The following is a 25,522-nucleotide window of genomic DNA, read 5'->3' on the forward strand; positions in this document are numbered from 1 at the left end:
CATTTGTTAATTGTGTCCTTTTATGAGCGCGATATGTTATTTATCAATGTAAATATGCCGACACTGTCCCGACTATGTTACGCTTTTTGCTGTTGCTATTATCTGTGCGAACTTCCGAGCGATATTCGGCTTTAAAAAGAGGAAGTATGACGATACACAAAATTAAATGGTCGTTAGCTGCTTGAGAGCTTTACTGTTTTGATTTGTTTTTCTTGTCCGTTTTTTTTCGCTATTTATTTTATTAATAAAAAAAAATATATATAGGCTATTTGGATGAGACCGGTATACAACTGTACAAAAACCCAGAAGACTAAAATGGGGCTACAATAGGTGGGACAGGTAACATCCGCACAACAGGTTGTGCTAGTAACAATGCTGCGTAAATGGAGTCGGTGCCAAGCTTTGCCGCCAACATGCATTTTTACATGTGTGCACTACATGGTACCCATGCTGAATGGCGCACCAACGGAGCTGTTCATTAAAACATACAAATTTTTTTCAAATTTATGTCCGAGTCCAGCGACCGAAAAGCTCACTGAAAGTGAGATAGGCCCACAGATTGTTGATGAGCCTTCGTCCACAAATGATGGTGCTGGACCAAGAAGAAAAAGTCTGCCAAATTTGATTATTGGAAATTATTATTTTTTTATTTAAAATTTGTTGAAATCTTTTATTTTTAAGATCACTTAAGCTTCCATTTTCAACTTATTACATCCCATTAAATTGTAAATGTGTTGTTGTGTATGAATGTATTCATGTAAATACGTTTATTCTTGTATTTGTACTGTGGGCTTCTAGGCCTCCAGTTGGCTTATAGGACCCCACGCGTTGGATCCTATGACCACTTCAACAAATTTACATTTTTTGTTCCACAATAAATATCTGACAAGATACGAATTTGCTCTTTGGTGATTGAATAGGTTATATCACAAGTTATGCTAGCGAGAAACATGAGGTGAAAATATAAAAAAAGTTATTAGGTTAAATCAAAAAGGTGGATCATAGGTCCCGACCTTCCCCTACGCTACAGTGAGGAAATACAACCGGAGTTTCGAATTGACGGCAATATGTTCGATGGCATCCAATACAAAAGGTACGCAATAACGTGTGTGTGTAACACTGTAAATGCCCTTCCAAACGTGAGCATGCCTAAGGAATGTTCAAATCACCTATGCAATATAAGCTGATACACTGCAGTTGCGGGAAAAAGTCCGCCGAGGTTATTGAACCGAGCCGGCCATATAACTGCAGTTGAGGGTTCGAATATGAATGCTATATCGGATTAGGAGCACAGAAGAACAATTAGATGTGTTATGGTAAACATTTTGGTGTATATTTTTTTGGTTGTATAATGGGCTTCAATATTGCATCATTTAATGGGGGGTACTCGAAATCCCCGCAAACGAAAGCCAATATTTAACTTTCTTAGAGAGAAAACTTCAATGTTGTCTTTTTGTAGGAAACGCACTCCTCAGTAAGGGAAGAAAAATTATGGGAAATGGAATGGGGATTTAAAATATTATGGGCACATGGCTCTACTCGCAGTAAAGGAGTTACCATTCTATTGACAAAAAATACCTCGATTTCGATTAATAGGAGCTATAGAAATAGACCCCGAAGGGAGGTATCTAGTTGCCTCGTTAACGGTTGGAGGCAAATAATTTAAATTGTGCAACGTGTACGCCCCAAACAACAACGATCTTATGTTGTTGATCGACTGTTTGCGAAACTAGCATCTATTGACAACTTTTCGATGACAGTCTCGAGTTCTCCTCGTGGCAAAGGATACTGGAAGCTAAACACAAATCTCTTGCTAAACAACAAATACATAAAAAACACCAGGCGCACAATACGTGATTATGTGGCCAACAATCCTTAGCATGAGGTGAATCCACACATACGGTGGGATGCTCTTAAAGCAGTAATCCGTGGGGAGGCCATTAAACACAGTGCCAAAGTAAAACGAGCCAACCACAGCGAACAGCAATATTTAGAAGAGGTGATAGAAGGCACTGATTGGGAATTAACGCTGACAAATCAAGCCAACAGCACCGTTCAAAGCAATAAGATAACTTAATTGAAAGGCGTTCACAAGGCAATTATTAGAAGCAGAGAGCGCTGGGCAGAAAAGGGTGAAAAAACTCACAGTACCGGTACTTTTCAAACATAGAGAAACGCCACGTCCAAAAATAAATAAATCAACCGCCTAAAAGTGGGCGATCGAATCCAAACATTTTGAAAGGATATTCTGAATGAACGGGCCAATTTTTTTGAAAGTCTATACAAACAATGCGACTCTAAATATAAGACACAAATTAACGTACACTTATCCACACTAAATCTGCCGAGGCTAGACGCAATACAGAAAGAATCGACCGAACGCCCAATCTCGCTTGAGGAACTTCTAGCGGCAATTAACACTATACCGAGGAATAATTAAGTTTTCCGTCGTGTAGGGCCTGTCAAAAATAGGATCTGAAATACATTATTAAATGTTATACCAAGTGTAACTTCTTTTGAAAGAATGCTATTGGTAATAATAGTATACAAGTGCAATTTAATGGCATACAAGTGTAATTTAAGAAAAATGTAAAGGCCTAAATGTTTTATTGAAATGAGCTGCGGGCTGGGTCAAATTTAATTGCTTGGCGGGCAGGATGCCGCCCACTGGTTTCAGTAAATTCAATAATTCCTATATGGGAGCATCTCTTTGCGGCAAAACAAGCATAAATTTCGCATTAAAAAAATTGTTATATATTTCCTTTACTGAACATTTGTTGTTGTTTTCAAGGCCGGTCCGCGACAAAATGTCAAAAGTTATAAACAACAGAATTAAAGCCAATATCAAGTTCTTAATCATTCTAAACCAAAATGGCTTTATGAAGGGTAGATATATTGGGGATAATCTCCTTCTGCTCTTTGATATCATCGATTCTTCCGATTTTTATAAAATTCCGGGTTCCATACCTTCTTTGGTAATTTACAAAGCGTTTGACACTGTTGGTTGGGACTTTATTTACGCAGCATTATAAAATTTTGGCTTTGGAAATAACCTAATATACTGAATAAAATGTTGTTAAGCGGCACCTACCTGTAAAATAACCAACAACAACTTTATGTCGCGCGAGTTTAAAATCGAAAGAGGAGTCAGGCAATGGCGACCCATTATCTCCGACCCTTTTTTTGCTATGTATCGAATGTCTAGCAACGGCGTTGCGAAAAGACGAATTTGGCTCCAACTAAATGACGTCGAATTTAAAGTATCTCCACTCGCCGATGATACGTTAGTCTTTTTAAGAGGCGAACAAACTGATTTCGAACAAATATTTGTTGTGCTAGATAAATTTGGAGACAAGTCCGGATGCAAAATTAATATGCATTCCATGTTCCTCTAAAACAACCCCAAGGAACTGCTTACGCTTAACTTTGGTGAAGCTATAAATAAAATTAGTGCAGTTTTAAACATTTGGTCCTCCCGGGGGCTAACTCTTCTGGGACGAATTTGTATCCTAAAAAGCTTAGTGATTCCCACACTAATTTACAAAATTAATGTTCTTCCAGTCAACTTGCCCGAATCATGGTTGTGTAAAGTTAGAACGAAATTATTTCAGTTTATATGGGGATCTAGATGGGAGAGAGTTAAGCAAACAAATGGAAAAACGCTTGAAAAAATGGAAAACGCTTGAAAAAGGCGTTCTAACAGACAAATAATTCGAATGCTGGCTGCGGGGAGACACCGAGGCAATATTCTAAAATCTAAACTAATACCTTTACGCACTACTAGAAAGGCAATATTAGACTATAGGAAGTGTATGACCATAACACATTTGCAAACACTCAACGTCCGTCCCCTATGGGTAAACAAAAACGTCCAAGACAGAAACGTTTTATTTAAAGCCACTTATCAATGCGGGACTTATTGACCACAATGATCTACTAAACGACTCGGAACACTATATGACCTATGACCAACTGGCAGTTAAGTACAAATTCCACCCAAACAATAAAGATTTTAAAACCTTTATTAAAATGATCGCTGCTCTCCCACCCGAGTGGAACCACTCCACGGCAGGCTCGTCACCCGATACTGAACTAGTCACCACTTTAAGGCAGATATTTCAGGTACATAACTCTTCAAAAGCTTCATACAATGATATAAAAACATACACTACTGATCGTCCGCATAAAGAACAACGCAAGTGGGAACGGGACTTAAATCTTGTACCGAATACAACTCCTTGGGACAGGTTATGTAAAAACACTTATAAAGCCACAATTGAAACTAAACTGCGATCCTTTTAAATTAAACTTAATCTTCGTGCGATTGTGACCAATGATGCGCTATTCGCTTTTGATATAAGTGAAACCAACCGGCGTGTTTTTTGCAATTTAAATGTTGAAACAATTTCTCATGTGTTTTTCTACTGTGAACATGTTGCAAAGTTTTGGGAAGAAGTCATTGCTTGGATTTCATCAAAATTTTTTATATCCCTACAAACCACTTACAGTAACTGTTCTGTTTGGTACTGTAAATGAGAATGGTTTGCTAACTGTTTACTGATTTGTGCTCGCTTTGTGATTTATGGTTGTAAATACGCCAAAACTTTTCCTTCTTTAATAATGTTCAAGAACACGGTAAAAACAGTAAAAAAGTCAGAATACCTTATTGCGCTAGGAAATAAGAATCTTGCTGCTTTTCGAGTTAAATGGGCCAGTCTATAAACGTATACCTGTCGCTTCTTATTAAGTACGGTCCATCTTTTATCTCTTGTACGTCTTTTTCTTCCGCCGAGTAACTTATTATCGCGTAATAAAAAAAAATCATAAAAATAAAAACTTAACACAGGGGTTGACAACCTTTTTGATGTCGCTAGCCTAAATGAAACTCAGCAAGGTCTCCGTGTACAGCTCATAAAATACTACTAGCAATTTTGTTCCTATATACCCTTTAATCAGAGACATATTTAGCGTATTCAATTGAAAAAAGTTTAATTACATTCAAGAAACCGGTGACAGGGTACGTACAAAACACTAATTTGTGAGATGATTTAGTGCTGCACAACAATCCCGTAAAAAGTTATTGCAAAGCCCAAAACAGTACGCTTATCTTTAAAATTCTTGGTGGGACTGGGAGAGGTGTACGTTACAATAGTTAAATTGTAAATACGTTAAAGTGCTTACATGGATCCATGGTCACAAAGATAAGGCTGCAACATAAATACTTAAGGAAAGCAACATAAATTTAATTCTTTCTGTTTTTTGGTGTACTTTGGTAAGGGCCAAAATACACTTAATGCTATATGTGACGCCCTTGGGGTGCAAAGGTTCCCGCAAACAACCCAGAAAGTCAAATAAGACTCGCGAAGCGACAAAATAAATGTTTTTGGTAAAACAACCAAAATGTTGTATTGTGATAGGTTCTGAAAAGACGCAGTTGTTCAATGTTCTTTACGTTGACAATCTGGATCCGGCCAGCGGGGACCGTAGGTGGCCATCCCTAACTTAACCTACACAAATGCATTTTGCTGCATCGCATGAATAATTTTATGTACGTCTTTTGAATATAATAAAATTAGTATAACGGTTATATTCAAATCATTTATTGTCGGGTAACTTATAGTCTATCTTTTCTGTCAAATTATATATTTAACGAAAAAACAAAATAATTTTTAAAAATAACTTTGTGACGTTATCTTTAAAAAATGCCCCACAAAAACATTGCTAGTCAAGCACACATTTCCAAATGCACCGAGAAAAGTTTATGAACAACTGTCCTATATTGGTAATATATGGCATTTCTATGCAGTAGATGCAGTTCAAAACTGTTTTTAGTATTTTACGGAACAGAATTGAAGGCAAACAAAATAATTTTTTTAAACCTGGGCGGCTATCGCGCGCCACACACACACACACACCAAAGAAGAATCAAGTTTTCACTAAAGCTTTGCATTTAATTTAATAGCTTCACTAAAAAATAAAAATATCTTTTTGACTTGCACAACTAGGTCCTGCGCACATTGCAACCTTCAAAGCATGTGTCCTTCGCTTGTTCCATATTTTCAGGAACGCTTCACACTGCAATTAGAATTCGCAGACACAGAGAAGTTAAAGATTAATTTCATTTTTAAGATGTTTTGGTAAAGAAGCGTGGAAAGCTTTGTGCTTTCGCTGTTTAACTTGGACGGTTGTTAATTGTTGTACTGCTTGCTTCACGAGGGGAATGTCTTTTTGGGGATCATAAACTTCAATTTTTCCGCCATTCTCAGAAAGCAATTCATGTAATTTGGCTTCTTTGTCTTCTTTCAAACTGTCGACACGTTCCTGAAACTCATATTACTCTAACGTTAGATTTTTTTATTAACATACATTTAAGACGTTGGCATGAAACACAAATATATTTCGCACTTAATTATATTTTTATGTTTCTAGGAAAACAATATAATTTTTCAAGGTCATTTAAATTAAACGTATATTGAAAAAATCGTGATTTGGAAATTTATCCAATAGTTATCTGACTTTGGCAATCGGTTTTGTTGTGACGTTTTGTAAGTCTGCAGTTACTAAAATTTACTTTTGTATGTCAATAATTTGGAATAACTTGGTATTTCCATATTTAAAAATTGTGAGCATAAATCACAGGACGTGAACTAGACCTGAACGACTTTATTTCATATTTTAACTAAACTTTATAAAATAAAGTGTATGAAACATATCTACTGGAGGACTGTAGGTCCCAATAATGTCTGTGTAATTATTTGAACATCTGCCTTAATCGTTGCGGAAAACTACACGATAGTTGCAAATAACAGCAAGGCTAAGCAGGGATTAATTATTTACTATAACGTCAATAAGAATTTGCCAAACATATTTATAGTCTATATTGATTTAGCGCATTGCGGCCCGCCTGATGTTTACGTGCGGCCCAATAACTATTCTCACTTTCAGTAGCCTTTTTTACGGAAATGTGTAAGCCCAAAGGTGTCGTACCATGGTATGATACGGCGTGTAAATTCAATTTTTGGCGCTTTGCGCGATAAGGCCGGGATATACTTGCAATCTTACATATTTGCGCAAGAGTTCACTCTCGAAGAGCGGGTGTTTAAAACTTAGGTTGTTTATGACGTCACGAAATGACGTAAATTATGACGTCATCCCTTTAAATTAATAAGTTTTGCGGCCCATCGAAATTTTTAATGTGGCAATGCGGCCCATTCTGCTAAAAGGTTGGTCATCCCTGATTTAGGGTATCATCAGGGTTTAGAGTAGGCTCTTAGTCTCCGGCCCTATTTAAATTATTTTAACGCCAGGATACACATTTGTTTCAACCTAATTTGCTAAACAGTTTTTTCGTGATTTAAGCGAATTTATACGTATTTGAACGATGGCCTTTGTGTTGCAAGTAACGCATCTTAACTCAAAATGTATTCTTGTTTTCTGTGCACCCTAACAGCTGTTTAGTCTAGGGGTCGGCAATCTACGGCCCGCGGGCGGATCCGGCCCGCCGCCTCTTTGACAAACTAGACACGAGTCTATATCACTTACTTTTTGACTATTTTAACTACGTAATTGCAAAAAATTTTTGCGCTTCGCGCTAATGATCTTCTATGTACAGGTTATTTACGTTTTGATGCCGTCATTTCAACTAGATTAGCGATTCTTTACCGTTGCGCCGTGGAAGGCTGCTGTTAAATGCAAAATGGAAAAATGTCTTAAACAATATTGGATATATATTTTTTAACATTTTTATATTTTCGGAAATGTAATAAAAACTTGCCAAGAAATACCTGTATACCAAAAAATATCGAGCTCGCTTCGCTCGCCAGGTGCGCCTTGATTCCAACTGTTAACAATCACTTAGCTAGATTAACTTTAAATGATATCGCGCTCCTTCAAAGTAATTTTACGTTTCATTCGTTTTGACTCAACACTTTACTGTCTCCTTAAATGTAATTAAGCACGTTCTTAAGTGAAAAAAAATATCCGAGACCTGCCTGATTCATGGTTGTTCTAACATTTTAACAACACACTTCTTATTTATCATTTTGTGCGGCCCGCAGAGGCCTTTTTAAGTTTGGTTTTGGCCCGCGATTAGAAAAAGATTGCCGACCCCTGGTTTAGTCAGTGGCCCACACTACTTAATGACATATATCATATCGAACAACGTTTTTTGTGCTCCCCATCTTCCTCTCTAGTCTAAATTGAAACTAAAAGTTTTTCTTAAAGATTTTGAACCAAATAGCCCCAATGTTTTCCGTTAATCTCGAGTTCCGTTGTTCATAAGCGCCAAACGAAATAGCAGGATCTTTAAGTTACCATTACCGTAGCATACTTTACGGCGTCACATTATAAAGTGGCTTGTAAGTCATTAAAAAAATCGTGTTTTTCAAACAAAAAATCGTGAACCCGCTTTTGACTCTTACCATCTTCGCAAAACAACACTATTTACATTCTTTAAATAAAAATCACAATACTCATTTTGTGTAGTTAAGACCCTCTTTATGGCCCGGCGCCCCATAACGTTTTCTGTATCTAATACACCCCAGGTAAAAAATAATAAATTGCCCCAGCGCTGGACTTGAGTCTTTCAAAAATCACGTGATATAGGTTAGTTTATATCAGGGCTTTTCAACCGGGTGTATTGTACACTCTAGGCTAGCACACTGTAGGCTAACCACATTGATGGGGTGTACTGGGGTGTACAAGAAACCGGATTACAATAAGCCTATTATCAGTTATCATAATATATAAACAGGATTGAGTCATCATCACCAAATATTTCTCTTGATAATCGTTATTGTGAGGTATCAACTATATAGTTCATTTTAACGGTTAATAGTTCTTTTTGCAGCACAACAGGATGTATGCTTCTATAAGTTTAGTGGATTGCGTGCACTGGGGTGTACAAGTTCTTCAGTAAACGTAAAAGTGTGTACTGTTCCAAAAAGATTGACAAACACTGGTTTGTATTTTATATAAAAGTATCGGCTGTGATATATGTGTTTATGTAGTTAGCCTAGTGTTTACCTTAATTCCCTGTACGTTAACTTCATTTTGTTCTTCTTTATTTAACACTACTCCATTATTTCTTAGGTGGTTCTCTTGTATCTTCAACTCTTTATTCTACACACAACAATGATTTAATTATAAACTTTAAAAAGATAAATGTTTTTTTACACAATAATAAAAACCCCAGATAAACACAGTATCTGTTAAATCTTTCGATAGACAGAAAATTAGAAAAAAAACATATCCAAAGTAAAAACCATACGCATTTCGAGTTATCTTCAATATTGTATCTATAAATATATATGGCTTCGTTCGTACGTAGGATGGTTTCTGTTCGTATACTATAGAAATATAGACAATCAAGAAAAATAAAAAGGTTTATCGCGAGCTATTTCAAAAAGTGTCAAAATCATATTTTAAAATCATTGCCAGGAACAACACTTATTAGTGCAAAATAGTCAAGAGTTTGATGGCTTTTGTTTAAATTAGACCGTGCTTAACAACATTGGTTTTCAGGTTATATATTAATTTTGCATTGTTCACCTATTTTAGACCCAATCAACGACAAACAGTCAAAGGAAGACCGACGCCTTTGCTATTTTGCAAAGTAAGCTACAGTACATATTTTCCGATCTTCACGAACTTAATTACACGGAGGTGACGCAACATAATATTTAAGCTTTACAAAACAGCGTCGAAGGGCTAGTCAAACCATTTTCTCGGAAACTATAGCTATACTGCCACGCAGATAATTGCGATAATCTTGTTTGAACCCCAAGATATTTATAACCAATTTTTGTTTAATAAGAATTTTGCAAGCTACATTTCTTTAACAAACCTGTGAGCTTTAAGTCGCGTTTTATATGTAGCAAAATTTTAACGAACTTTACAATATAGAGTCAATCCATGCCATAGCCGCGTTTTATTTCAACAAGAACACATTCTAAAACTGCTTCAGCCTTTTCACCTACAAAAAGTCTTAAATTTAAATCCATTTAGGACGCACACAAAATATTGCTTTTTCGTTGTATGATAATTTTGCAATCGACATTGTTTTTGGAAAACGGTGAGTGTCGAATCAATTAACTTCGCGAAGTTTAAACGTTTTAAGCATGACAAACGCAGTGCAAACGGCGAAGCAAGCCTTTGTTTACAAAAGTAGCAAACCGAGCAATACATGTTAACCAAGGGTTGCCATGCCCATACGTCAGCATTTTCCCTGACATGTCAGGAAATTTACTGTTGAAATCTGCTTCAGGAAAAAATGTCAAATTCTGCTTATATGTCCGGGATTTAACCGTAGCCCTACTGTATAAAATATATCGCCAATACATTCACTATATCAAAACGATATTTGTTAATACCAAAATTTGTTTAAGATTTGTATACTGTTTAATGAATAGCTCAAATATTAACAGAGTAACTCGCGAGTGCAAATGTTTGCAAATATTGTTTATTTTTACGTCACCCACTATCAAGTTTATGTTTTTTTAATCGTTGCAGGTAAAAATCATTTGCCTAACACAGGGGTTCTTAAACTGGGGTCCATGGACCCCTTGGGGGTCCGTGAACTAGTTTTAGGGGGTCCATGAAGGCCTAATTAAAGAACTATAGTGTATACTTAAAGTTATTAATTTTTAAAAGAAAACACTTTAACTAAAATGTGCCAAGTAAAAAGCGCGAATCTAAAAAACTAGAAAAGACATTTTTTACGCAGCACGCCATTGTTTTCCATCTATCAATATAAAAAAATACGTCACGTTTTGACATAAGTTTTGACGTCATTTCTGAGTGTTTTTTAAGGTTCCTGATCTGGAGTTGGCCAAAGCAACCGTGGTAAATTTGTCAGGGATTTCGCGTTTAACATATGGCAACCCTATGCTAACCGTCCATAGCCGTATCGACTGACCCACAAAATGACTGCTGATGCCATGCACCCTACCCAGGGGATGGCAACCTTTCTTAGTCGCGGGCCAAACCAAACTCACAAAAGTGTCGACGGGTCATAACTCATAAAACATTATAACTGACAATTTTTATGTTTTTGGTAATTTTATAACAATATTTTTTTATCCGAGGCGGATCTAGGATTTTAATGCAATTGAAAATTGGTCTGATTAGTAATAACATAGTAGAATGTCGATAAGCGTCGCGAGAAGCCCGAAAAAATACGTTTTTTTATTTTAAATTTTGAGTCTACAGGACGTCATCAATGATCACAATAAAAACATGTAATCGAGAAAAACGGTAATTAACTTTAATCGGGAATATATGGTGCAACTTGAGTAGCTGGGACGTTAAAAACTCTCGATTTTATGTTCATATTTAAAAGACGAATGAATTCGTGCGAAGCGCAATGAAATGCATCCAGATATATTAAGTTGGCGAAACCTTTCATTGTTGATAGTTCCATGGTATGCACGGCGCCTTTAAGCAGTCAATATTTCCTCAAAACGCATGCATATACTAGACGACGTAAAGCCAACCTAAAGATTCGCGCGAAGCGATAAAACTTTCCAGTTGCTAAACGATAAACTTTCCAGTTACTAAGTAAAAATACCCAAAAAGATATGGGTAATAACGTGACCAAAATATGAAAGAGGTGGCGGAGCAGAGTATTCATATTGGCGGGCAGTAGGTTGCCGACTCCTGTCCTAGTCGGTTAACCGTTACAGCGGTTTAATAGAGATATATTGTTGCCGAAGAACGATTGTTACTTCGGCGGAAATCTACCATTATAATGAAAATGTTAATTATTCGTAACATTACGTTTTCTACGTTAAAGTGCCACAATCATTGTTTTAAATCACTTTAGGCTATAACACGCATATCTTTAGCAAACTTAAACGAACATATGCAAAACATAGCATTATAGCAGCCCTTCTTAACCTGAGATAAATTTACCCCGGAGGGTAAATTTACTCGTTTTAGGGGGTAAATCCAAGGATAGGTATTCAAGCTCTGAATATTCTGGCTCCGTTTCTTCAACTAACCTATGTGAAGCGGCTTCTCTACATTGCTTATTACTATCATATCTAAAGCACGAAACCGACTTGAATCGGATTTTCGTTGTGCATTACCTACTACTTTACCAGACATTGAAAAACTCGTTGCCAAAAAGCAAGGGCAGCCGTCGTACTGAATATAACTGATGTTATTTGCTACGTACGTTTTTTTTTTAATTGAGCACCACTTTATATAGTGGGGGGAATCTGATATTCATCTTTGATAAAAGGGTAAAACATACAAAAAAGGTTGAGAATCCCTGCATTATAGTGATTATGTAGCCAAGTACATCATCATGGCTTCTTATAATTTGTTTAACCACTCCAAATACCTCGTTATTTCTACTGTAGCCTAATTACTTTACATCGCCGGGAGAACGCTAGTAGTCCAAGCATTTTTTAAGATTTAAAGTAGTGTTAAACTGGTAAATATTTTATTAAACCTGGGCAACGCCGGGTAGTTCGTCTAGTCTAGTGCAAACTAAAACTCACGTGCAACTCAGACATCTTTCTCTGAAATTCTCTTTCGCGTTTGATTTGAGCTGCTTCCCGTAGCCGAGTTTCAGTTCTATGTTGTTCTGCTTTTTTCATTGCTGCAGTGTCCTCCATCAACTTCCTGATTAATATTGACACTCACAAGTTGCAATTATTTACTAAGACCTGTTATCATTTTTAGGCCTACATCTAAACAGGCATTACATCTAAACGCCTTTGACTGTAATATGATATTTAGCCGTATAAGTCAGTACACCACCACAGCAAATATGTTCAAAATGAATTAAAGTACGTTATCCGTTCAGGAAACATAATTGAATTTATAATCATTTAAAACCACAAATATACAAAAATATATTTGTCACCTCCAATACGCCTCTCTTGTGCGCGCATCAACTTCGCGATCTCCGGTGGTTATTTCAAACCACCAGTTCCATTGAAAATACGGTTGACTTAAGGTATCTTGAATTTTGCTTTCAACAGCATAGCAACCTGGAAAAATGAATATTTCCTCTAAATTTGTAAGCGAAAGGGCTGGGAATAGTGGGGAAAGATCGTTTTACATATGAAGGTCACATATTATCAAGGCCGGGATCGAAAGAGCCCAATTGGCAGGGTTACTATGTGACAAGGCCAGAAAAAAAGCACGCCGCTCTGCAATGACCAGGGCTGGATCAACGATTTTTGTTGGGTAAATAAGAATTTTCAGGAATGGAAACAAATTTACTTCATACTATGACGTCATAAAACAAATATTCTTAAAAATACGTATTGTTCTTAAACGAACTTGAGCGCAAAAAGCAGCTGAAATGCGGTTGCAGTTGTTTCGTTAGATTGGTAAAACTTTCAATTTCAAAGTAGACGTGGCGCCTTAGGTCGCATACTGTTCAAAATAATAGCTTTTATATTATAATTTACCAGAATTTGCCTTTTGGGGGGGCTGTGTGAAGTGCTACAACCACTACGTGCGCGTCCCACCAATATAAGAGATACGTTTGAGTTCGTGAACCGTGTTAACCATGCACAACCGCATGATAAGGTCATGGTATCTTACGATGTAAAAAGTCTGTCCACTAACATTCCAGTTGAATTTACCACCAACCTGATTCTCAACAACATATAGCCTATAAGGAAGGTGTTAAGCTATTTCATGGACTCAAGAAATCTGATTTCAAGAAAATGTTAAACTGGACCTGCAATGACATCACGTTATTTAGGCCAAAATTTTACACGCAAATCGACGGCGTCGCAATGGGTTCTCCAATCGCCCCTCTGCTTGCTAATGTTTTTATGAACTGGTTAATTGATCAAACCGCGGAAAACCCAAACCCAGCACAATCCCATCTTTTATGCCGCTATGTAAATGACATTTTTGCCGTATTCTACAACAGTGATGGAATTGAGGCTTTTCTCTGCACTCTAAATGGCAACCATCTCAATATCCAGTTTACCCGAGAGTTGGAAAAGGAAAATAATATGCCTTTTTTGGATGTAATGGTTAAGAAAATGCCTACCGGACACAGCACTCACGTGTACCGCAAGTCTACCCAATACCCATACAAGCCTACTTACAAGATGGTCAAGTTTTGTGCCATTTAGGTACAAGCGCAACCTGATAAATAGCCTATTACATCGGGCATACAGAATTTGTAGCACTTACATGGGAATTCAACTTGAATTCCGCAATATTTTAAAAATGTTGATGATCAATGGCTACCCCAAGCAGTTTATTGACATTGCCATTTTCCTCAAAGATGCGCGAAACAAAATGGTGGCCTTATCTGCAACCGGCGACCTACCTTTTAATTGCCGCACACCCCGGTTTAGATAGTGTATCTCTCCTTGCTTCCTTCTTTCTGACTATAAAGAGTTATTCGAAACGTTCAAAATGATACCTACTTCTGTGTGGGCTTTAATATTCTTATTATGGTAAACTATAATATTATAAAAAAAATTGTATATGCATATTTACGTTGGCAAAAAAATATATTTTGGGGGCATTGTCTAGTTAACTTGTACAACTGTTTATTTATTAGAAAATTTACCCAAATAAAAACATTAAAACGCTATCCATTAAATTGGGCAACAGTGGTGCTCAGACATGCGGTCGCGTACCATCTAGTGCAGAGGTGGCGAACATTTTTATATCGTTGTTTACCGAACAGACCTTAGTTCATTAAAAAGACACAAACGGGTCATACATTAAATTCTAGTTACGAAAAAAAGGAAAACAATAAATATTTCCGTGTTATTAAACGAATTTGGCAGAATTAGCCTCATGCTGAAATGATTGTATTTTCCGCATGGTTTTACCACTTGTGCTTATTACGAATATTTGGTAAAATATTTGTTATTTTTTAAAAGATTTCGCTATATTTCGTTAGTTTAAAAAATGCAAGTGGTCACTGAAAATCTGTAATGGTTTACTTTGCTACCCGCGTGTCATTGGTTTGCCATCCTTGACCTCAAGGCTTTTTACTGTTGCTGTAAAAAAAAGTTTATGTCGATACGATATGTCAAAGAGATTCACAATTATATCACACTATATGAACCAGTAATTTTAAACTATGTTCTGCGGCCCATCACTGTCCCTTGATATTTTAGTAAATGTGCTGCGAAACTTTTATATTTTTGTAAAAAACTTTTTTGTATTATCAGGCATACATGCAAGCATGTTGGGCGGAATGCACAACATTTTTTAAACTGTTGATATTGTGTTATTTAGTTATTTACTTACCGTTTATTAGGGGCCATTGACAAGTTTTAATATTATTGTTTTATGTGCCGCGAATATTTATGATTTTCTTAGCGTGCTATCAGCCAAAAAGGTTTGAGAACCACTGCACTAGACGAAATACCAGGCGTTGCCCCTGTTAGGTAGGGTAAGAACCCATCAAAATATGGCCTCTAGTTACTATTACATATTAGGTTGTACTATCCCCGCGTAATTTTCTAAAGCCTTCCGTATGATTTAAAAAAACTATTGTAGTAATTTAACATGTTCCAAAAGCAATGTCGCGGATAGCAAGAGCAAAGAATTTAATTTAATTTTTTACGGTCATGCGAAAAATTGCGATAATTTATGCGTCAGTCGATTAAATGTTTCTTCCACACTGGCCGTATTCCATAAGAGGCCATTAGCAAACCCATGTCAGACACAACCAGTATAGAGACGATCAGCGCCTTTTATGTTAGTTGTTTGCGATTTATCGCGCTTATTGCAGCCCTCTGCTTTACATCCCCGGGATAATCTACTTTATATCCCCGGGATAACTACAATAGTATAGTCCATGCAATTGTTTTATGATACGAAGTTTATGGCGAAATATTAATAAACAGGTAAATACCCTAATCGACCTAGCAATTAACGCCGGGTATTCGTCTACTTCTAACTAAAGTTTTTTCTTGTCTTCGTCGTAGTGATTTCTTTCTATGATTCACTCAGCTTGCAGTAAAGTATTTGTTTAATTTTTCCTGTTTAGTGGCGATGGCAAAACGTGCGCTTTGCGCCATTTGTCTGGCGAATATCTTTCTCTTTAAATATAAGATAGGGATAAAATAGTTTTAAGACCTCTACACTGTTTATCGCAATATCGATAACAACCTAGTTTGTCATTTTATTCTAAGCCTTTACCTGGAATATTTGGGATAGAAAAATCTCCGGTTCGAAAAGTGTATTCGCGAGGAGTATCAGGATCCAAAAAGTTTGGAGAATGTCCGTTCGGCCAATGAAAGGTGTAAAAGTCTAAATTTAATAAATTATTATCAAGTAATTGCCAATAAGGATGTTCTGTAAATATAGGAGCAGAATTGTTGAAATATCAAGCCGCCACGAAACTTATGGCTTGTTCTAAATTGTGTTTGTTAATGTAAAACGTATACTAATTCTACTGAATTAAATATCGCTACGGTTCTTACTTTGTCCTTTGCTTAGTTGAGCCTCAAAATGCTTGTTATCTTTATAGTACAAGTGCTTTGATGGCTTTAAGAGTACCTAAAATAAATTATAAGGGTTGATAAACATCTAGCCAGTGGCAGTGGGTGATGTAGAAAACTATAATGACCATAAAGAAGACATACTTTTTAAAGAGAGACCATATCTCTTCATATCGACCATATATCAAATAAATTTTTAAATAATGCATTGTTTTAAATACTCCATTCTAATTTTAAGGAATTAATAAAGGTAATACAGTTCACTCCAAAAATGAAATGCAATATTTTTGACACTTTTTATGTTTTTATGGTAAAAAAACTTTTGAAGGCGACCTAAGTATCTTGAAATACCGAACATTTTCTCGATGCTTTCCATGTTTTCGTGACGTTAAATTTAGTTTTTAAACAAAATTTACTAAAGGCATTTAAAAAAATTATGTCATTATGCGACGTTCTAAAATAAGCAACGTTTTAATTTGCATAAGTCGAATTAAAAGAATAAATAAACAGCTGTACCTAATTGAGCTCATGCATAGGTTTGCAGTTAAAAGAGTGTGAAAAAAAGAGTTTTAATTCTAGGTCAAGTATAGGTATTTTAGAGAATACCATGTTCCCCCATCCACTAATAGCACATATAAAAGGTGAGGTGGTCCTGCAAAGGTGGACAAACTCTAACTTGTTTGTAAGACCGAAAATTAGTGGGACTACGATACACACGACGCTGCGTTGGAAAACTCTTTAAGAGTTATTGGTTGACTCGCCTATGGAGCTTTATCAGTTTACTATTTAAAAAATGTAACAATAATAAAAACATATAAGATCGTTCAAACCAGGGCTGCGGACTCGGGACTCCAGACTTGAGTAAGACCACGTAAAACTACCAGAGTCCCGAGTCCGACGTGCGCATGCGCAGTACCAAATTTTTAAAGCTGATATTGCCGCCAACTGGAAATTGTAAAGGTTGAATAGCATATTGTGGAATATTTTTTAACATGTAATTATACGACACTCCTAAAGGTGGATTGCTGAATATCCACCTTATTTAAGTTAAGTAAATTGGCGGAATACAGGCTGTAGAGTCTGGGCCGGACTCGGGACTGGTCGAAATCGCACATTTGACCGGAGTCGGACTCTGGTTTATTTTTTTGGCCGTAGTCGGATATGGGTTATTTTTAACCGACTCCGCTGCCCTGGTTCAAACTTAAATGGTATTTATATTTAAACGCATTTACAATGCGCTTTTTCAAGTTTTAATTAACACAGAATTAAATAGTTATTGTATGAAAAGAACCACACATTTAAATTGGCTATAACCTTATTTATTCGTATTAAAAAGAATCAAATTAAGCACCAATTTTTATTTTTCTACCAGTCCAGGTTTTACTTACCTTTAAAAAATGCCTAAACGTTTCAATTAGGACGCAACATGTCAGCATAACGGGGATGTTTATATAGGTAATTACCTCAAATTGAAATTCAAATGAAAAAAAGTGACGGTATCTGTCAGCATAATAGTCTTCCACCCATTTACTTATGTTGTATGCGATTGAAACTTGTAGCGGTTTAGGGACTGCTTTGTATGCCCCAGGAATACCCTTGCAATGTTTTACAAAAGCTGTTGGTCTTCCTGTGTAGTTGTGGTAGGGTAATAGATATTCTGTAAACTCTTTTTTTGACAGACCTTTGGACGGGTCGTTTTCATGGTCAAAACGATCTTCTTTCAGTTGCATCTCTTTTGCACTAACTAACTGTTTTACGTGCAACTGTGCTTTTCTTAAATCATTTCCCAGTGCACCTCCCGGTAATTTTCCGCCGTTTTTTTGTATCAACTTTTCCAAAGAATCTTCGCGATGGTGAGGCAAAGAATTTTGATAAATTTTGTAATTCTCGCCTTCGTCGTCTTTGACGACCCCACTACACATTACTGCCATCTCTTCGCAAATTTGTTTTGCTTTCGAAAGAGAGTGATAAACAGTTTTTGAATTATAATGATATATATCCTCAATTGTCAGATCGTCGTATTTTAACCACTTGCATTTTTCCCCGTCTTGATGGAAACATGCATTAAAAAACCAAAAACACATAGTCGTCGAAACAATAAGCAGGAATTTTTTAAAGCAGATTGATCAAAAGGTTAACATGTGTGTTAGTTCGCGTGCTTGTATGGTTTATTTATTGAATTCCTGCATTATTAATTTAAAAATGTGTTTAGCGAACAAAAATCGCAATTAAAATGATACAAAACCAATCACGCTATGTGTGTTTTTTTATCTTTAAACGCTAAACACATTATAAAAAGGAGTATAACTTACAGAAAAATGAACTGCAAAGCTGTACGTGTGGTTGTGTTGGGAGCTCGAAACATCAGATTTGTCAATTAGCAGAGCGGATTTCACTGTTTGGAAATGTCCACCAGAACCTCCAGGACAATACTTAACAAAAGGCGTTTTATGCGGAAAGTAGAATTTTCTCTTTGGCATATCAGTTTGCGGTTGTGTTACCACATTTTTCAATTTAACATACGGCTGTGCAGGTCCTGTTATTACGATGTTGCGCGCCATACCACTTCGCCTCAAGGAATATTTTTCTTCGCTGTTTTCCTTTTGCACACCTTGACATTCGGGATAAAGCTTTTCACACAAATCTATCGCTTCAGTGAAATTATTTACAAGAGAAAAACTAGTTTTAGTGTTTGGCGGGGGAATGCTTATTTTAAGATTGGCAGGTGTTGGGGCATTGGTGGGTTGTTCGTGTAACGCTTTCAAGTGGCTCGCCTCCTTTACTTTTGCTAAATCTATGTTGAAATCCAAATATTTTCCGTCGTATCGCTCCCATCGACATGGCCCTACAATAACAAATTAACCCAGTTAAGAATTTGATATAATGTTACAGGTCATATTCGCGTTAGGCTTACAAATCGCGTTGCAATGTACAACAGAGTTTCCCGACATCAACGATTAAGGTTTTACTATGCGTGTTTTGCATTTCAGAGCTCTGTATTACATACTGTGCAATGAAGTTCATTTTTCCAAAGTAAAACAAATAACTGAAGTAACAACTGGGCTACAATATTATAGGCCTACAAGGAAAAAGAAAAAACTTGTTTTTTAGGTAATATATATTGACTGTGTATAAATAAAATCATAAAATCATTAGATAAAGCAGCAGATATAGGTTTTAATCAAAATGAAAACAGAAATGTTTTAATGCAATGTTATTATATAATTTTTGCCGTAAATATAAAAAAATGTGACAAAATGGCAAGCTGAAGTAATTGCTTTAGCAACATCAACACAAGCGTAAGCAGAGATATCGTTAAAGTTCGTTGCCTTTCTAGAATCGTTTAATACTGTTGTAGTGACCAAAGTCAACACTCTGTTTTGACTTGATTTAACTTAAGTTTGTTGGGCAAATGACTTGACTTTTCTTCGGTCAAAAAGACATGGACTTAAACCAGTTGCTAACGACTTACATATATTAACCATTAGGATTTAAATTAAACATTTTTTTCTTTTTTAAATGAGTTATTTAACTCAAGTTTTAGACGTTTATAAATGCTTGCCATTTGTTTTATTGTTTTGCTGTGCAAAATATGGCTTTAAAATGACTTTTTTACAATACTCTCGGTTATATTTCAAACTTTTATTATAAAATCATACCTGGTTCAATGTCGATGTCCATAGTTGCTTTGTCATTTATAAAAAGAGTAATCCGCTTTACCTCAATTTTTCGAATATCAATTATAAACTTTGTGTATTCGGCATGTTTTTCGGTGTTAACCAGCCGATATTTTAAATCCGACAAGCCATCAACATGCGCCCGTGCCTCACGCGTTTTATTTAATTTAAACCTGAAAAACAAAACTATATATTTTTCCAATAAATGACAGTTACGGACATTTCATTGTCATTAATTTAAATGATAAATCCCTTCTGGTTATGTATACTTTAGGTGTAACAGCACAGCTACCATTTTCATCAGACCACTTGGACCTCGTTGACGGATACCGATTTGATCAGATCTAGGATTTGTGTTTGAGGGTGGGGGAGGAAAGCATGACATTTTTAAATGTATGCCATATTTTTAAATGTACGCCGGGACAGCATGAAACTTGATATCCATTTAAACTTAGCTGATATCAGCAAAGGGAGAGAAGTTGACTAAACACCGGCCTTTCAACGCGGAATCATAAATTAAAAACTCGGTACCGTGAAAAAGGCTGCGCAAAACTTTACCTGAGGTATTAGTGAAAGGTAATGTATATCACAGGCAGGTGGGTAATACGCATATACCAGGGGTCGGCAACCTTTTGTACTCAGTGTGCCAGTTTATGAATACTGTCAAAATATCAACAACTCGCGTGCCAAGCATTTTTCTATATTTAGTTTTGCACTGGCAACCAAGGCTACAGTTTCTGCCTTATCAGTTTCGAAATTTTGTCGTGCGCATGCGCACACGCCGGATTCAAGTCCAAAGTCCGACTCTGCAGCTTTGTGATCTGACATCTAATTTACTTATCTTTTTTGGAATATATTTCAATATTTTTTAGCCGATACCTACAAATGTTAGCTATAAGTTTCGCTTTTTGTTGGTTTCTCAGTCGCCCAAAAACACACGTGCTTGCTTTTAATGTAAAACAGTGGTTCTCAACCTTTTTAGCATACGGACCGGTAAAACTTCAAAACAAATTTTGCGGACCGGTGGACCTTCAAAAATGAAAATCAACCCAAAATGTAGTAACGACAGAAGTATGCCACTTAAAAGCAAATAACTGAAACCAATGTAATGAGCAATTTGCTGCAGTATTTTTGATATCATACGTGTTTTACGTGGTTCGGTTGAAGTTTTTCACGTACAAGTGGTCTTAAACTTTAAGACATAAACGACCTGTAGCCTAATTTTAAACAGTTTGGCACCACACTTGCAGCATTGTGACGTACAATAAAGTCCAAAGTAGACCATTAACTCTATGTTACGTCACAATGCTGTAAATTACGGAACTGGCGAAGTTCTAAATTTAATGAACAAGCAGGAAGCAGCCTTCAACGTCTTGCATTTTGCAAGTAAGATATAAAATTGTAATATATTTGACGGACAGGGAAAGTTGACGCGGACCGGCGGTTGAGAACCACTGATGTAGAATGCCCTGCATTAACCCAGTGGATATCACGCCACTTTTGGGGCATTGTGACGTTTACGAGCGGTTAGTGGTAAACAACAAGTTTAACGCACACAAAAAATAATGTTAAATACTGCAGTTAAGACACATATTCGTGACACGAACTGGAAATGTGATCAACCATTTGGTTAACGCTAGTGTTAGTGATGTAATAATAATGTTAATAATCTGGAAGTGATGTAATGGTTGTACTTTCGTAAGGTGATATAACATGAGCGCTGAATCAATTGGCGTGCCATGAAAAATCATCTCGTTGCCGACCCCTGGCATATACCCTCAAAACCGAAATATGACTATAACATACTGATAATAACTGAAAAAAGAGTTACAAAGCCGATTTGCTCGCGGACCCACTAAATTCTTAGGCGGACTCAGCGCCAAATCATGTCTATTAATTGAAGTACCTTATGGTGGCGTTTTAGAATACTAATTCTTTGGAAGTATGTCGGCGTGTTTACGAATTTTTAATCTATTGAAATTCGGAAGTTTTTTTTATCTTGTTCGATATAATATAGAGGCAGTTGGCTGATGGTTTGCAACAGAGTGTATAGAGTATGCTATAGTCAATGTTTTTTTTCTTTCCTAAATTTAAAATATACGGTGCGACACCAGGGTCCCATGGCGAGGGGGTACACGAATTGTCAGATTTGTTGTGGATTTTTAATTTTAGTACGTCACGTATAATTATTTTGTGCATCATTTTCTCGTTTGGTACGCAAGTCAGAAGCCCAGTTTAAACATGTTTGTTCTTTTTATTAAACATATATTGATACTAAATCCATAATTATTTTCAGGCTTCACTTTTTTTACTTTATGACGAGGTAGTTACAATCACAAAAGAGAATTAATGCAACATGCACGCTTTAAACGACCTCAGCCTAGCTGTAATAATTCACAAAAGTAGATATATATTTGTGTTGTGGAAACATACTCCATGTGTAGCCTATGTGCTTTTACTAGAAGGCCACCTAAATGTTATATTGTTTGCCTCTTTCAACGACGTAAACGCAAAAGTCGTTCGTGTTTCGCATAGATTCTAATTTTCTTGGACATGTGTTTTAGACCGTTTGAGGGATTTTAGCCCAAAGGCATCATACATACTTTGGCACCCTTATATGGAAGTTATGAAAACTTAACATAGTCATATTTTGGCACTGGTGAAGCGTTTTTCTCTCTTATTCCATATAAAATGCACTCACGGAAATTGATTTGGGGTAAACTTCCATGGATGTTTATGTACAATCATTTTGTATCTCCCATATTTCAGCTTGGATGGTACAATTTTCATGTCACTGTTAAAAACAAACAAATTTGGTAATATATCTTTATATCATGCTCCCAACGTAATAATATAAAGTATAATCGTACTTATAAAATATTCTAAATTCCATGTCGTTATCTTCACCTCCCCATCCCCAAAATTGGTTTGAGTGTCCATTGGCCTTACGGTATTGTTGTGGACTTATACCGGTGACTCCACCAAAATCTGTTCCATAGTGTGGCTTATACTCAAACTTATCAATCGCTATAAAATGTAAAATTGATTATTGTTCTACATCAGTGTTTCAAACTATAAACAAATAATTATATTTCTAACACAAAAATTTCAGAAAAAAATGAATTGGATGTGTATCAAAGATATAATTAAACACAAAAATAAAAATAAATTGTGACCCAAAAATTCATTTGGCTCACAAAACTGACACACTTTACCTGGTGACAAATGACGAGGTTGATTTCCACACATGTACAAGTTTCGATCATCTTCTGGAATCATATCAACGTCATGAAATATTATGCAATCATAGTTGTCAGCCTTCATGGCTTCTTCAAATGCGGCGTTCATGATCATAGCTTTGTTAAATTGACCGTTATCAAACTGCAAAACGTATTAAGTATGTTCGATCCAAGAAAATAATTGCGCGACCATAAATACCGATTAGAATGTTAAAAATTGGTTTAAAGGTTGTTAATACAAAATTATACAAAATAAAAATAAAATAAACAATTTAGCTAGTGACTCTCTAACAAAAAGTTACCTGCGCGATTTAGGGTAGGTCTATTTTTTTTATAAACAAAGATACTCCGTATTACCCGAGTGTTCTTGGTTGGTGTACCGAAAGACAATTAAAAAAGTATAAAAATACAAAAAATACACTTTTAAGCCTTAAATATTCCTAATGTGATTTAAACCTCGATCCCTAACGCATTATCGTAAGGGGTAACTGAGGTACAAAGACTTTAAGTGGCTTGAGACTTTTCAGGAGAACCATTAAATATAAAAAATGTTTATACCGACCAACACTCTAAAGGCGGTTATCGTCCGAATATTAATTTATTCGTTTTAGACATTTTTAAGCATTTTGGTTTGGAACTGATTCCCTTAGGAATGTTTTGGGATTCGACTTAACTTAATTTGTTAATAAAAGTTACTCACCTGTTCTGCTACATATACGCAGTATTGCATCTTTTGTCGTTTTAAAAATGGGTGAAGATAATAAAGTAAAGTTTTTAGATGAGCATCGCGGTCTTTGAATGGTATTATAATTGCAACCTTTTGACTAAACATATACAATTTACACTACAGAAACAACTCTTTTAACTAAAATAAATAAGGAGTTTTAAGTTGACTCACATCGGTTTACAAGTCAATGGAGTGTAGCAACCTCCAATCTGAAGATCGTTTCCTGTTACATGCCGCACGTCATCAAATGATGGAGTTATATTTGGATTAATCAATAAGGGCCCATCTAAACATAATTCAAACTAATATAAATAAAAAGGACAGATTTTTTTACAATTTTTCTTCTTACGCAATTCGGAAGGTAGTTTTGAGCAATTTTGTAGTCCCATCAAGTGACGCGATGCAGGGTCCTCCTTTACGTCATACTGCTGTATATTACCACTTTCTCGTAAACTCTCAATAGGAAAATGTTGCCGTGCTTCCATTATGGTGATCAAAAAATGTCTGTAATTATACATTGTTGTTTCACGGCGTAGGCAAATCAATAGGTAAAATAAAACTATCACTAACACTATGATTATGCTTTTCGGGTTGTAAAGAAATTCTAGAAGACCATGATTTGTGTTGAGAAGTGCTTCATTTTAGCTGTATTTTTGTTTTCTTATCAGCGTGATAAACAAACAACTTTGGGAGCAAACCCAATAAAAATGTAAGGAATTTTACACAACGTAACTAAGGTGCGGTATACTTATAATCAAATAAATTTTAAAAACAATTTAAATTTATACCGCACATACCTATATACAGTCGCTAAAAGTTATATTTATTTTTAGTTCTCGTTGTACAGGGCTTGGTTTTATATAATAATTTTAAATTTAACCTAAATTACCTGTCAGGATTTATCATGAATAATCCGACAAAGGAAGTGATAAAAATAAAAAGCACAAGTTTTGCTGTTTTTCGTTTTCCCGTTCGTCTATACCACCTAGTAGGCAGATAGCCACAAGAAAACATGCTTCTACTGATTCTTTGGAAAATAGTCATAGTGTGGTTGTCCTTGACTCTAACACTTATCAAAACTCGATCGTTAATACCTATCTGCTAAAAAGATAGTACGTCTGTTTAGCAAAATTATTGTGCTACTATTGATTAAATTGAAATGATAAAATAATTTCATAGTCTTGCTCAAATACAAACTTGAAAAGTTTTTAAAGTACAACCATCCTACATTTTTCACCTTATACCACTTTGCGTTATACACTGTGCGTCAAGACAAACGACAAATATTTAGATTGCATGCTGTTGAGAAAACTGAACTAACTGAACTTTAATCCAGTAGTTGGAGATGGTTTGACCAGTTTTACAGCTCGGCCAAACGCCTCGGGTGTTTACATCACTTTTCATTGACATGAATGCATTCTAAAACGTTATTTTGCG

At 35.9% G+C, this 25,522-nt stretch overlaps 1 protein-coding gene across 3 annotated transcripts; it reads right to left on the reverse strand.

The window, feature by feature from the left end:
* Positions 1-4,969: 4,969 nt before the first annotated feature.
* On the reverse strand, positions 4,970-25,180 carry LOC146168253 (uncharacterized). 3 transcript variants are annotated; one of them, XM_083388781.1, is made up of 15 exons: positions 24,975-25,180; positions 24,435-24,589; positions 24,257-24,371; positions 24,059-24,182; positions 23,335-23,500; positions 22,990-23,146; positions 22,821-22,913; positions 20,102-20,292; positions 17,906-18,489; positions 16,425-16,500; positions 16,141-16,251; positions 12,872-12,998; positions 12,504-12,627; positions 9,025-9,120; positions 4,970-6,321 (listed from the first exon to the last, which is right to left on the reverse strand). In XM_083388781.1, the coding sequence occupies exons 1-15, from the start codon at positions 25,127-25,129 to the stop codon at positions 6,106-6,108; spliced, it is 2,490 nt and encodes an 829-aa protein (XP_083244907.1). In that variant the 5' UTR covers positions 25,130-25,180; the 3' UTR covers positions 4,970-6,105. The 3 variants fall into 3 exon arrangements, with proteins under 3 accessions (XP_083244907.1, XP_083244906.1, XP_083244908.1); XM_083388780.1 differs by having other exon boundaries at positions 4,970-6,327; XM_083388782.1 differs by lacking the exon at positions 17,906-18,489 and adding an exon at positions 18,755-19,287 and having other exon boundaries at positions 4,970-6,327.
* Between the last annotated feature and the right edge of the window lie 342 nt (positions 25,181-25,522).

The sequence above is a fragment of the Ascidiella aspersa genome, chromosome 1 (genome assembly GCF_963924565.1).
Source record: "Ascidiella aspersa chromosome 1, kaAscAspe10.2, whole genome shotgun sequence".
NCBI classification, from domain to species: domain Eukaryota; kingdom Metazoa; phylum Chordata; class Ascidiacea; order Phlebobranchia; family Ascidiidae; genus Ascidiella; species Ascidiella aspersa.